Source organism: Gobius niger, assembly GCF_951799975.1.
Source record: "Gobius niger genome assembly, chromosome: 15".
NCBI lineage: Eukaryota > Metazoa > Chordata > Actinopteri > Gobiiformes > Gobiidae > Gobius > Gobius niger.
Window position 1 is genome coordinate 23,785,215 of NC_136866.1, and position 14,966 is coordinate 23,800,180.

A 14,966-nucleotide genomic window follows, 5' to 3' on the forward strand; every position below is an offset into this window, starting at 1 on the left:
AACATCATAAATATAGTATTTTGTCATAGAAATGTCTTTTAAAGCATTAAAATTGACTTGCTGCCACCCCTTTGTAAACACACCGCACGTTCAAAGAGCACAATTTAACTGAGACAACATTACAAAGGGCTTCATTGTGCAGCAGCATGATTACGTACAATCATCCGCACTGTACACGTGTGAAAACTGCGGCCCTTATGTACAGTACAGGAGGGTAACAGTGCTTCCCTCGGCAGAATGAGGAGTCTTTGAGCCGTGACTCCACTTCTCCCTCACACCATCCATCACCGGTGCCGCAGCGCTGCCACTGAGCACCATCGAGCGCTATCACAGGCCATCGGGTCAAACTGTCCTCCCTCTGCCCCCGCCCCCCACCAGAACCAAACATGTAGCACCACGGGTTCTGCACTGTGAAACAAAACAATGAGGAAGGATGGGTTTGTTTCTGCCTTATATTACATACAAATGTTGAAACTATGTATTCCGTTCTAGCCAAAAACAAACAAACACCATGTGCCCAAAGAATGACATCAGCTGAACGACCTGAACATGGGTTGGGTACATGGGTATATTCCAAGAAGACAATGCTGGGATTAATCGGGCTCATGTTGTGAAAGAGTGGATCAGGGAGCATGAGATGGATTGGCTGCCACAGAGTCCAGATCTTAACCCCATTGAGAATCTTTGGGATGTGCTGGAGAAGGCTTTGCTCAGTGGTTACACTCACCCACCATCAATACAAGATCTTGCTAAAAAGAAAGTATGGATCTTTTGACATTGCAGAAGCTTATTGAAACAAGGCCACAGCCACAAGTGTTTAATCTATATGTCATACATTTACATTCAAATTTCAATATTATTTCCCTTTGGCCTGCAAATGTGGTAGTTGTAGTTTACATTTCATTGTAATGGCATTGAAAAAGTGCTTCACTTGGCCAAACCTGGAGTTACTGGTTAGAGGTCCACTTCATTATGGGAAAAATTATACTACATTTTCCTTTAGTTTTCATGTTGAATGTTTTGTTGAATGTGGGCATCAGAAGAGTTATATTTTCCACATAAGGACCATGAGCAACTCCCAAGTTCTATACTTGAAATCTAGAACTTTTGCTTTTCTTCATTAAGGGGCTAGATGCAAGTTAGTCATTTTATGCTCACTACTCCCACCTCAGGTCTTATGCGTAACTGCAGCTTCTATATTAAGCTTGTGCATGACGGCACTTCAGACACGAATTAACACCTTTTTGAGTGACAGTGCAGGATTTTAGAGGCAGCTGTGGTGAATATGTCGAAGCTCATTCTACACATTAGGACATGGCTGGAACATGTAGGGGGAGGAAAATACTTAGATTTATCATTTTTAAACTTCGTATTGTCCTTTTAAAACAATCCTTTCGACTCTTGCACTTGAACTAAACAAATAAATACAGTATGAGCCTCCCATTGTATAAGTACTGCATGTTCAGTAACATTATGCACCCAATTCTTCATCAGGCGTTTTTGATGCTGGACAGTGCCCAGAGTTTGCCACATGTTTGAAAAGGTCGTGCTGCAATCTCCTAAAGACCAAGGTCAGAGCGCCCCCTGGAGGGCAGTGTCTGGGGTAACGTTGGTGAGGTATTTGTGATTCCTGTCGACGGCCGGGGACTCCTCCATATCTGCAGCGCAGTCGCTGTGTCCTCAGGCGGCTGGGGCTCACCCTTTGGGAGTGTGAAAGGGTGTGCATTGGTGTGCAGATAAGTGAACCGCGAAGGATGATAAACACTCAGAGGAGACAGTCTGAGATTAGGCTCCACAGCAGAGGAGGAGGAAGCTCGTTTTGGAAGCGTACTGTGTGCTCACATTATGTTTGTGGGGTGAGGACTGAAGCAGATAAGTACATGTCTAACTGTGAAATAAGTGAATTGACCTCAAACCTGTAAGATCCAGGGGAAAAAGGGAAGAACCACAGATATAAGAAGAGATATGTGCGGACCATGGAGACACCCAAAACTGACTGGTATCTATATGTAGATAAAGATATGGGGCCCAGTCTTGTTTCTAAACACAGGCTCTAGACGAGACGCATTGTGAAATCTTTGACTCCAGACTAAACGCAGAAAGTGAGTTGATCGGGGGCTGTACATGGGCTGGACAGACAACCATGGTCAATGGCGATGCTATGACCAACAATGGTCCCTCCCTGAGCTTTTTCTTCCTACAGACCAATTTTTTCTGCGGAGCGGGAGTGGCTGTGGGGGTGTGTTTCAAGTTTCAAGTTTAATTGTTTTGTATAGCCCAATTACACAACAGAAGTTGTCTCACAGCGCTGCACCGAACATTAAGGCAATAAAACAGAGCAATAAATATGACAATGTAAAGTTCAGGTGAATGAAGTATCCAGGCAAACATAATGTCCAATAAGCGCGTCGGTAAGCCTCGTAAGCCCCGCGCAGCGCTCTTCAGTACCAGAACAGTGTGTTCTCTTTCTCTATGGACGGACGCGGCCATTGTTTAACTCAGTGGAATAACGTTGGTAGTTTGTCCTGTAAAAGCTTGAAAATGACACAGCCTAATGCTGAAGGAAGTACAGGAGGCCGTGTGCAATGTTAATGTTATTAGGGCTGGGTACAGTTAAACAATAACAGTATGGTATTGAAAAAAAGGTTTAGGTACTACTAGTATCACTAGTTTAGAGACCAAGTTTTAATGCTGTTGGGTCCAGTGTCCGCATTAAATGAATTGACTAGGTTGTTTCAGCTCAAATAAATGATACAAATGGAAAAGGAAATAGTCTTTTATGGAATAAAGTAACATTATTGTTCTGTTTTATGGTTCTGTATGACACATATCTTGGTATAGGTATTGAAAAAAGGTATCGGTATCGTAAACCAAGAATCGTTAAAGTACCGCTATCAAATAAAATCTAACTCTAGTAGCCAAAGATGAGGAGAGAAAAGGGGAAGAAGCTTGAAGTGCTTGTTGCAGTCACACCATGCCTCAGTCGACCTCTCCTTTCTAAGCCCCGCCCCCGTGCCTTGGCCACACAAGCACTGGGGCACTGTTTGTTTGCACGCAAGATGTCACTCTCTTCTGTGCTAACTCTGTACTTGCGCCAGGCGGAATTCAGTCAAAGTTCAGTAAAATAAGGAAAGAAATGTTACCTTTGAAAAAACATAAAGTTGCATATAATTTAACTGGAGTAATGCTGAGTAACGTGGTGTAATTATTGGTCCGCCCCTCCCTCAGGTGATCCTGCCGGACTTGGCTGTGCTGCGCATTGCCGTGTACGACGACAACAACAAACTGATCGGCCAGCGCATCCTGCCGCTGGACGGGCTGCAGGCCGGGTACCGCCACATCTCCCTCAGGAACGAGGGCAACAAGCCGCTGTCACTGCCCACCATCTTCTGCCAAATCATCCTCAAAACATACGTGCCGGACGGATTCGGAGGTGAGGCGCAGGGAGGAATATTCCTTTGTCTACAGCCAGCGCAGGTTTACGGCGCCCGCAGGAAACGAGCTCCTCTCTCCGCTTCACTCTGTGCTTTTTTAAGACGAGGCCACGGGCGGCGACATTAAGTCAGCGAGAGCAGTCTGTGGGCGCGAGGGCATACAAATGAGCAAGACCATTGTATCTGCCATTAAATAAAGCTTCAGGGCCACATTAACTGACTATTGCTGTATCTATTAGCATTACAGCGGGGGAACGCTTTTGCCTTTGGATGTTTCTATTCCCTTTTTTCTTGAAACGGCTTGTGTTTGTAATTCAATAATGAGAACAGGACTTACTTAAAAAGGGGATATTAGAAAAATCGACTTTTGAGATTTTATCCGTGTTATAATGTTATATCCTCATGAAAAAGATATATGGAGTAGTGGTATGTTTCAATAATCCAAAACTATATTATTTTCAATTTTCAGATTTTTTGACCAGGAAAGAAAATAAAAACTAATCTTCACAATAACATGTCTAATTATTGCACTGATTCAATGTTTCGTGATGTATTTATTTGGGAAATTGTAATTTCAATGGCCATTTTCATTGGTGCGACAATATCTCCACATAAGTAGCTCCTACAGACTTAAACCTTCCAGCCTTGAACCTCTTAACCCCCGCCTGAACCGAGCACATTTTCTTCACGTTGGCTTTACCCAAAGCTTCTTGCTCAAAAAATGTCAAAATAGCGATGAAAACGAGGATGAAAATGCAACCAAAATGTGACAAAAACGTGACGAAAACATGACAAAAAAAAGCCACAAAAGAGCGATAAAAACGTGCCAGAAAAGCAAAAATAACACAATAAAAAAGTGACAAAAGAGCAACAAAAAAGTGATAAAAATGTGGTGAAATCGTGCCAACAGCAAGTTTTTCAAGTGTAACTGTGTTGAGAAAGAAAAAGAGAGGATCCGAGGCGTTCCGCTTAGTAAAAATCCTTTATTGTAACGGGACTTGCCCACACGTTTCGGTCGCATGGGACGTTCTTATTTATTTTTTATTTGTTGGTTTATGTGGTCGGGACAGTCCATGATCTCATGCATGTAAACAAGCCACACCGGATTAAAGCCATGGGCTAATTTCCATCCAGGCATTTAATCAATGCAACAGAAAAAGACAATGCCTCACAATGCACTCGGTTAAGGCAGGGGGTAAGAGGTTGATATTATGAAGGGTTTTTCATGGGGATTTTTTAATATCTAATTCCTAACATGATTCAGTGAGTTGAATTTCAAAAACCAAGCGCGGAAATACATTTTCCCCAGATTTTTCCACAAATAAACAGCTTAATTTCAAACTTAACAAGAAACCTGGCTCCATCCATTCAGATTTTGTTGCTGAAAATACAGAAAATGTGGTTATTTTTAGGCCTAAAATAAGGTTTCAAATTGATATCTCTAAATTGAAAACGTTTCCCTATTCAGCCACAAACTCTTATCACTTTGTAATCCCATAATGTTTCACTTCAAAACCCTTAAATGAATTTATTGAACTATGTCCCAAATTTAACACATAAACAAATTATGAGGCACAAATAAACTCTATCTACTGTAGATAATAGCACATCCATGAGTCACACTTTGATCATTCAGCTCTGGAGCAAATACAGGCGCATACAATTGATGTTGAGCCAAAGAAAGGTTTATTTTGTCATGCACTGAACAAAGAGTCGAAGTGGTGATTATCCTGATCGGCCGATTTAATAAATAATGTTTGTTTTTTCCGTCAGAAATCGTGGACGCTCTGTCAGACCCAAAGAAGTTCTTGACCATCGCCGAGAAGAGAGCCGACCAGATGAAAGCGCTGGGAATCGACACGGTATGATCTCGCTCGATGTCGAATAGTGACTGAATAACAAACGACGGCTCACTCCACAGAACGATATCGCCGACGTCCCCAGTGGCAGCTCGAAGAACGACAAGAAGGGAAAGGGGAGAGGGGACACGGTGAAGGCCAACGTGACTCCGCAGACCAGTTCAGACACGGCCCAGATGTCCAACTCTGCCCAGAACAACAACGCCGAAACCAAGAAGGGTACGTGTCTACGGTAGCCGTACACGAGCCAGACTGATCCTCCATGTTAAAGGAATAGGCCACCGTTTTTGTGTGCGTGGAAGAGCTTGGTCGCTTCTACCTTCACCCCCGTTTGGAGCTATAGGAATACACTGGGAGAGACCAAATGCTAACAACATCTTTGGTCTTTTTGCGTGACTGAGGGCACACAGTTCTTCCATACTGTGATGTGTTCGTACCTGAGCTTAGACGAGTTGATACGTACTTGTCTGGTCTTTGTGCCCGTGGAAGAGCTTGGTCGCTTCCAACTTCGCCCCTGTTTGGAGCAATAGGAATACATTGGGAGAGGCCAAATGCTAACAACATCTTTGGTCGTTTTGCGTGACTGAGGGCACACACAAAGACCAGGCAGGTACGTATCAACTCCAAACAATCATGGTGTAGAACATATGCTTAGGTTGCTTTGTGTTTGATTGTTTTTCTCTCATTCAAGCTGCAATCGTTAGCTCCATCTCGAGTCTTGATTTGGAAGTTGCGTCCTATTACCACAATTCCAGACTGTCTTTATATGTCTTTATCAGTTCATAAATATGTACCTGACTTTATGCCAGGCTAACCAGGTGGAATTGTTGAATTTAGGTTTCAGTTCGTGACCTCGAACTGGACCATCTGACCGGAGCTGTCCTACTGTCTCATGTTTAGGATTAACAGTGACTCGCATAGATAAATGAATATTTCAACAATTTGTGGTGAGGTTACTGATGGACAGTCGTTCATAGGGAAGTAACGGGAGACCTGAAAAGTCTGATCAGAAGTCACTTGTCCCTTGTGTGTATGTACTAGCCCATAATGTAACATTTTAATAACTTTTGTCAATGATTATCAACTTCCAGATTCCGGTCTTGTGCCTAATGTCAGCATTGATGACCTAAAGCAAATGAAGGTAAGAGTTTTTTTTCCTCATACAATGATTTCAATAAACTTTTTTCACTTTAAAAACATACTTGAGCTGTATTTTATTTAGTTTATGACTGAATTAATATATATTGTACAACTCCAATAAACTTGTTCCTAAGTCACACGCTCTCGTCCCGCAGTCTTACCTTAAGCTATTGAAAAAGCAGCAGAAGGATCTCAGCTCTTTGAAGAAGAAGCATCTAAAGGTGAGTGAAAGCACGTCGGATTTGAAATAACGGGAGAAAATGATCTGATTGGCCTTTGCCGTCTCAAACCAGGATCAGAACATCATGCAGAAGACTCACTGCACTCAGGCCGACAAAATGGTGTCCCTCCACGACAAAGAGAAGACCACTCTGGAGAAGCTACTGGAGAAAGCCATCAAGAAGCGAGGGTGAGCGGCTTTTCCTATTGGTGCCTTGGCAATAATGTTCTTTAGCCACTTTTAACGCTGATAATGTGCGTATTTCCAAATCCCAGAGAAAACAACTGCCAGGATCTGAAGAAGGAGACGGAGGATAAGATCCAAACACTGGAGACTGAACACAAAACTAAGGTAAAGGTCTTCCAACTATGAATCCCTCAAAAATGCAGATTAGGCATCCATTTTTATATTTACTTTTAGTCCAGCTACTTACAAGTTCATGACCTTTTACACCATTAATCAAAGAGCTCACAGAGAATAAGAAAAGAGCTAAAGTAGGTGTTTTAAAGTAATTATAAAACAAGCAAGCAAAACAATGGCTTCCTCCTGAATTGATTAGTGCTCACTTTTCTTTCACAAAATCCACGTACAGTAATTTATTACAAAGACGGGTGCTGAAATATGTTCCAGCCTGTAACATCTTCTATATTTTGATAATCTATAAAAGGGATAAGCTTGTAAATGTATGTGCCATAAAAGCCTAAACCAGGGGTGTCAAACTCATTTGGGTCATGGGCCGAAATCCAGCTTCCTCGGCGGGTCGTGTGCTCCATATAATGCTAAAAAATTATATTGGCTTAAGCTTGTATTGCACTTTTTTTTGGCATACTGAGGAATTTGTGCTCTACAAGTCGGGGGCCGGATTAAATAGTCTTGCAGGCCAGTTTTGGCCCGCGGATATGTCTGGCCTAAACTATAGGTTACATTGTTACTATCATAAAGCATTTTTGACACGTCAGCTAATTGCAATGCATAGTAAATGAATACAACTTATATCATGACATTGTCCTGAAAATTGGTTCATAATATTCTTTTCGAGGCTGGTAAATAAATAACATGATTGGGTCAAACATAATAGAAGGTGAAAAATGACCATAAATGTTTGATTTTGGCCCAATTGAGTGAGAATGAACTTTTCTGAAATCGTATGACCCACAGAGCTTTCGGATTAGATTAGATTATTTGTATAGTGCCTTTCACAGACATCGTCACAAAGTGCATCACATAGATTAGATAGATCTTTATTGTCATAATACAAAATACAACGAAACACAGATAGAGCTCTCTCTCTAACCCATTCATCTCAATAAAATCATCAATATCACTTTTGGAGCTGAGAACAGATTTTCTGGCCTAATCTGCTCCATTCTACTTGACTCATTGTTCCCCTCGTCTGTGTGTTTGTGTGTCTGTGTGTCTGTGTGTCTGTGTGTCTGTGTGTTTGTGTGTTTGTGTGTTTGTGCTCAGGTGAAGGACATCACGGCCCAGCACACCAAAGAGTGGTCGGAGCTGATCCGCAGCCACAGCAGCGAGGAGCAGGAGATCAGAGACGGCCACGTCACGCAGCAGTGTGACCACCTCAAGAAGCTCCTGACCACCGTCCAGGAGCAGCAGACGGTGCAGCTCAAACTCATCCACGACCGGTACGAGCGCTTCACTCACAGCAACAAGGTTCAATGACCTGATCCTGTGGGGTCGGACTGCACCATTTCAGAATAAAGAAAAATACTGTGATTAGATTTACATTTTCTGTTTTCAGTTCAGTTCACGGCACCACTGTACATACTACTACCCTATGGCACACACAGAAATCAAAGAAATGCCTTTAGCTCTGAGCCTGTTCTACAAAAGCACACATTATGTTAGCCGTCAAATCTCTGACCCGATTTAAACTGAATGCTCTATCCCCATACGAATGAATAGGGAAGGCAGGCATAACACTAATATATGGGAAAGTATGTTTTGTCCTTTTCATGGCATTTATATCATTTATGTGTTTTCTCTATCATTAGCATCCTATACGTTTGTTAAGTGATGATGGAGCTTCATTATAATGGGATTTAGCTGATTTTAACCTGCTGTAGAGCCAACTACAAGGCTCTTTACATCTGATCACAAAGAAATATTACATTAACTCTGTATTTCCTCTAGCAATACATTTCTGGCATTAATTATCAGATTATTTTTTTCCATGCACAACAAAGGCTTGTTTTATATATTAAAATATCTTTATTTTACCTGGAGAAATGCTGAGCTAGATTGTTCGAATTAGGCTTATGACAGATTCCGGCCTTTTATCTGTTGTTATTTCAGCAGGAGATTCAGATAAAGTTGCGTTTTTCTGCATGTTTATGAGTGGAACAGTTTGGACCCGGAAGTAGATCATTACTGTGTGTGATGTTACACTTAACAAACGTATAAGATGATGTTTAGTGGCCAATGGATGTGTGTCCGACCTCACAAAAAGCAGTAACTTGACTGAATTTGAGGTAGCATTTAGCTCAGAGAACACTTTTAGATGTTAATTTGTATCTAACGTAGAATCTCAAAATGTCTATACACTCATGAATAATGTCTTATTAGGCTTTGACCTAAATGTGGTCGATGGGTTGACAACATCTGAAAACATCTGGATCGTTCATAATTTGCAGTTCATAGTTCATAGTTCATTCATTCATAGTTTGATGGCTAATGCTAACGGCTATAGGGAAAATACATTGAGCAGGCTAATGGACTTCTCCTTTTTAATTCTATATGGCTTATGGAGACAGGATCTGTAACTCACAAATGATATTCATGGGTAGATGTACAAAAAACTCATTCAGCTTCAAGTTTTACTAAAATTTTAGCTGAAAATGATCTAACTGTGTCTAGTTTGCTTTTACTTATCCAGTCATCTGTTTAGTAGAATGGATGGAATTGCACTGAGGTCATCAACAGGCTGCTCCTGACAGTTTGTAAAATGATGTTGCTTCGTTTATTGATCAGCTCAATTGTGTCTGTTTTTAGACAAAGCAAAGAGATGCGTGCCAACCAAGCGAAGATGTCCATGGAAAACAGCAAAGCCATCAGCCAAGACAAGACCATCAAAAACAAAGCGGAGAGGGAGAGGTAACCGCGGGAACCGGTGTGACTGTGATGCGAACGAAAGATTTGGAAGTTCTGATCTTCGGTTTTGTGTTTCAGGAGAGTCCGAGAGCTGAACAGCAGTAACACAAAGAAGTTCCTGGATGAGCGAAAAAGGGTAAGACTTACACATAATGAAAGATAATGTGTTTATTTCAACTGTAGTTGCTAATGTTCTCGTTTTATATTATTTGGGCAGCTGGCCATGAAGCACCAGAAAGAGATGGAGCAACTGGAGAAGAACCAGAGAGAGCAGTTGGACAAACTGGAGAAGTTTAATGAGCAGGTACCGTCCAAACCAGTACGATTTATTTAACCTTTAAAGAGACTAGATGCAAGTTGGTCATTTTATGCTCACTACTGCCACCTCAGGTCTTATGCGTAACTCCAGTCTCTATATTAAACTCATGCATGACGGTACTTCAGACCCGAAGTCTGCAGGATTTTAGAGGCAGTTGTGGTGAACAGGTCTGAGCTCATTCAACACATTAGGACACTGCTGGAACATGTAGGGGGAGGAAGATACTTAATTTTAATATTTTGAAACTCCATACAGTCCCATGAAATGGACAAAAACATTATTAATCTGATGTTTGGCCAAGATCAGATCAAATTATGTTGTTTATGGCACAAATGGAGCCCTGTTTAAAGGGGCTAGATGCAAGTTCGTCATTTTATACTCACTACTGCCACCTCAGGTCATACGTGTAACTGCAGCTTCTATATTAAGCTCGTGCATGACAAATTAACACATTTTTGAGTGACAGTGCAGGATTTTAGAGGCAGTTGTGGTGAACAGGTCTGAGCTCATTCTACACATTAGGACATTGTTGGAACATGCGGGGGAGGAAAATACATAATTTTAACATTTTTAAGCTCTGTATAGTCCCTTTAAGGATAGAATGCACTTTTAGAGACGTTAACAAAACAAACTTGGAGTAGTCTTTCAATGCATTCAAGCCATTTTACGTTTCGGAACTATCTTTGCCAAATATATGGAGTTTTAAGGGTTTTTTTGCACTTCACAGCATTTATTACAACGCCATTATTTTGTTAACCTGCCATTGGCTAAAGAGTGAAGCTCATACATTGTTTTTAGCATGTATATTTCCCGCAGCTGCCAGCAGAGGGTGCTCCAACCACATTTTGAGGCACAAATTAAAACAGCTCTTGGTGATATTTCGGTCTTTTAAGTTATAAAACAAAATATTAACACTGAAGTGCCCAAAAGTTTGCTTTAAAATATTGTCATATCACACAGCACATGCACATTAAAACATTGTTGTGTCTGTATTAACCATTAACAAGGTCAAATATACAATATACCGTATATACTGTATAAAAAGTGCAAACACTGCCACATAGTCCTCACCTTTGATAATGTGAATGAGCTCACGTGTACTGTACTCATCCATGTCTTTTCATTTGTCATCTGTCTCCCGTTGTTCCTAATTTAATCCATTATGATTTGCTTTTTCCAGCATTTGAAATCATACCACGCAAACAAACAGGTCCAAGGTAGGCATCTCCATCTCCCTCTGGTTTTGTCTCTCTCACTCTTCCATCATTTTGTTTTTTACTGAAGATTTGCTCGTAGTTTTGATCGGTGTCATACTATAATGCTTGTTTTAATTTGGTTTAAGTCAAAGAATTGTGTTTCGTTCTTTGCCTCAAACACTGGTCGTCAGCAGTAGCAGCAGCAGCAGCTCCAGAAGCCCTGACAGATTGTACAAAACGCTCCGGTGTTTGTTTACACGGGGCGCTCTCTGACTGCGCCACTGACAGCCAACAGCTTGACTCATTCATCTCAGTGATTCACAGCTTTTTACCGTTTATAGTCTCCGCCAAAAAAAAAACATCCTCGACTCGCAGCACGGCGTGTTTAGTTTTAGGATATTTTAAACATGCGCCTTTGACATGCATTGGTGAGGAGTGTGTTAAGGTTCAAGATTAAAGATTAAGATTAAAAAACAGTATGAGCCAGATTCTGCTCTTTGTTGTGAGCAGGTGGCATTGTTAGTCAAAACCAGTGGTGGAAGAAGAACTTGATTTTTATATTTATGTTCGTGCTGATTAGGGCTGGGTACTGTTACATTTTGTTTTATACCAGTACTTGGTTTTCCATACCGATACCTGAACAATACTTTTTCCGATACTTTTGCTAAAATATTTGTCCTCTAAAACCAGAAAACAGAACAATGATGTGTGGAAGATGTGCAAATGTTTAATATTGGGTTCATCTCCAAAAGAAATAGGTGAAAAATGGGGAATAATTTTGGGGGGAAATTGGGAGAAATATGGCAAAAAATAAGGGAAAATTGTGCAAAGAAAAAATAAATAAATGGGGAAAACTTTGATCAAAAAATAAAATTAGAAAATAGGAAAAATAAAAAATGGGGGAACAATAAGGGAAAAATTGGCAATAAAAATGAGCAAAAGTTAGTGAAACAAATTACAGGTAAAACAAATTGAGGCAAAATTAAGAAAAAAATGGGCCAATAATGTGGAAAATTGGGCAAACATAGGGCAAAAAAATAAAAGCAATGTGTCTTTTTTATACCAGTAGTACCTAAACTTTTTAGTGACCCTTGATCCTGCAAGTTGTGAAACGTGCCTTTAAATTAGTCCCTGTGAAGAATTGGGATGCTACAAATAAGTCATGAAAGTTAGGGATGAGTTTGGGCCTCAACTAATATTTTAATTTAGTGGTTTCCTCTGTCATTGTTTGAAAAGAAAATTCAGGTGTAGGCAGTGGCGTGCCGTGGGTTTTCAGTCCAGGCCTTCTGTATCGACCTTCACTCACTCGCTCAAACGCATATAAATGGAAAGGCGTGTGGATAAAATAGGTTTTTACGTGGCATTTGTACACCACACGGTGTATCAAAGAAGCAAACCAAAGCACTGGCACCAAACTAAATCCACACACACACGGCGGCGTTGTTGTGTGATGTTTTGTCGACAGAGCAAGGCATCCAGAGATCACCCCAAACACAAAATTCGAAGTAATAAAAAGATGCTAGACTTGCAGTTTGATGCTATGTGGGATGCCTTTTTGGCGCTCGGCCAATTTTTCTATAGGGCCTTTGAATAAAAATATTTCCCTCAGATTTGGAAAATTATGGACATTTGTATGTGCTACGTAAACTGGTTTAAGTCTTATCTCGAGGACAGGACGTACTTTGTCAAAATTGGCCTGTGGAGTCCCCCAGGGGTCAATCTTGGGACCCCTCTTATGCAACTTGCACGTGCTTCCATTGGATCAGCTAATAAACAGCAAATACGTTATTTATTTACCTATTTTTTATGAAGAAATCTGTTGTTCTTGTTTCAGTTTTCTGACATTTTTCAAATTTTACTGGTCAGAACTAGCACTTCTAAGCAGAGGTGGTTAAAGTATGTCATTACTTGTGAAAATGTACACATACCCAAGGTCAAATATTACTGCAATAAAGTAAAAGTTGCTGACCAAAGTGAAAGTATTAAAGTATTTGCAGTAAGAAAATAAATATTCTGAAAGTAGAAAGTAGAAATCTATTTAAATAAGTGTTGGGCATATAGCTTAAAAATACAAAAATAAATGACAGTACATCTGCACAGCGCCACCTACTGTTCTGGAGTGTGCTTTATTAGACTTTTATTTAAATGGACATTAACCACCTGGAAGAGCAACTCTTTAAAACGCTATTGCCGATTGTTTTTGTGAATGCTCTTTCTAAAATCTTGACTCTTGACTGTGTTGCGTTCTTGTGACCCAGGCCAAGGACATGCAGCAGATGGTGAAGCTGGAGGAGGAGATGGAGCGCAGACCTGCCACAGTGGTGTGAGCTCCTGAGCGCCGCGACACAAACAAACACATTTACAGAAGGACTTCAAACTCTCGAGCTTCACGTCAGACTGCGCCGATCCCCCCCCCACCACCTCCCACCTTTCCCACAGTCCGCTCACTGCACCACCTCTGCCGTGTTCTCCACCTGTGCTTCTTCCGCCACCGCTGGGCCTCCTCATGATCCAAGGACGCAGCAGCTTCACAAGACACTGCACAGGGGTTTGAAGTAGTGAAATATGAAGAGCGACGCCAGACATTCAACAAACAAACAAACAAACTGTATATTCTACATTCTGAATGGGGGAAAGTGCTCGGAATGGCAGGAAAGTGTCACAAAAACTTATCCTATGTAGAAATCACTCCCAAGTTACTGACAAAGACGTCTACACTGCAAACAATGAAAATGCTCAGGAGTTTCTTAGAATATTGAACTTTTTAATCAGACGTTTGAAATATTTTTTGAAACATTTAGTGTCATTAAGATGCAGAATATCTTTTTCTGGGGACTCCTGGCTAGGGCTGGTACCGTTACATTTATTTATTTATGACAATACTTTGCTAAAATATTTGTCATCTAAAACCAGAAAACGTAACAGTAATATGTGTGGAAGATATGCAAATTTACAATATCGGGTTCATCGCCAATGTCAAGAAATGTGGGGAAAATGGGGAATAATTTGGGGGAAATTGAAGCAAAATTAAGGAAAAAGTATGTAAAAGAAATAATAGCAAAATAAAAATAAATGGGGCAAAAAATGGAGCAATAATAAGAAAGAATGTGGGAAAATAGGAAAAATGTTAATTTTTAAATTAGGGAAAATTATAAAAAATTTGGGAAAATTAAGAGAAAAATGTGTTTAAAAAAAATGGCAAAGAAAAAAAAACGGGAAAAAATGGGTGGGAATAGGGGAAATATCATTAAGTGAGCAAAAATGAGGAAAACAAATTGGGAAAACGAGAAAAAATTGGAAACACTGGGCAAAAAAATGGGGGGGAAATCATTTATTTGAGATTAAACAACCCAGTCACTTCCTTTAATGCTGTCCCTGAACCAACAGCTTCAAAATCTAAGGATAATATCTTTAAGATATATATATATATATATATATATTAATTTTTTTTTTTCATTTTTGGGTACCTGCTTTCGATACTTCTCTCTTTTCGATACCAGTAGTACCTAAACGTTTTTCAGATTCCATGCTGGTATCGTTTAACGGTACCAAGCCCTACTCCTGACCCTAGAGGTGACCCTATTGTACATTTTCATATATTTCTATGTAAAACAGGAGCATCTGGAGGAAAACTCCACACACTGGTAAAAAATTACTCCCTTAAATGAGGAAGAACTGACTCAAAATGGC

General features: G+C 40.4%; 1 protein-coding gene and 1 long non-coding RNA gene across 3 annotated transcripts in view; one reads left to right on the top strand and one right to left on the bottom strand.

Moving 5' to 3' along the window:
* plcb4b (phospholipase C, beta 4b) overlaps positions 1-14,059 on the top strand; it is an 84,146-nt gene extending 70,087 nt beyond the window's left edge. Inside the window, exons 26-38 of one of the 2 annotated variants that reach the window (XM_079572655.1) lie at positions 3,229-3,433; positions 5,208-5,296; positions 5,356-5,512; positions 6,385-6,434; positions 6,589-6,654; positions 6,727-6,842; positions 6,929-7,004; positions 8,121-8,296; positions 9,663-9,764; positions 9,840-9,897; positions 9,979-10,065; positions 11,261-11,297; positions 13,535-14,059. In XM_079572655.1, coding sequence (XP_079428781.1) covers positions 3,229-3,433; positions 5,208-5,296; positions 5,356-5,512; positions 6,385-6,434; positions 6,589-6,654; positions 6,727-6,842; positions 6,929-7,004; positions 8,121-8,296; positions 9,663-9,764; positions 9,840-9,897; positions 9,979-10,065; positions 11,261-11,297; positions 13,535-13,611 — 1,296 coding nt within the window. In that variant the 3' untranslated portion in view covers positions 13,612-14,059. The remainder of the gene's footprint in view (positions 1-3,228; positions 3,434-5,207; positions 5,297-5,355; positions 5,513-6,384; positions 6,435-6,588; positions 6,655-6,726; positions 6,843-6,928; positions 7,005-8,120; positions 8,297-9,662; positions 9,765-9,839; positions 9,898-9,978; positions 10,066-11,260; positions 11,298-13,534) is intronic. The other variant, XM_079572656.1, reaches the window with a different exon arrangement.
* The window catches only part of LOC306975367, a 251,708-nt gene that overhangs the window by 123,386 nt on the left and 113,356 nt on the right, over positions 1-14,966 (bottom strand). The gene's annotated exons all lie outside the window — the stretch shown is intronic.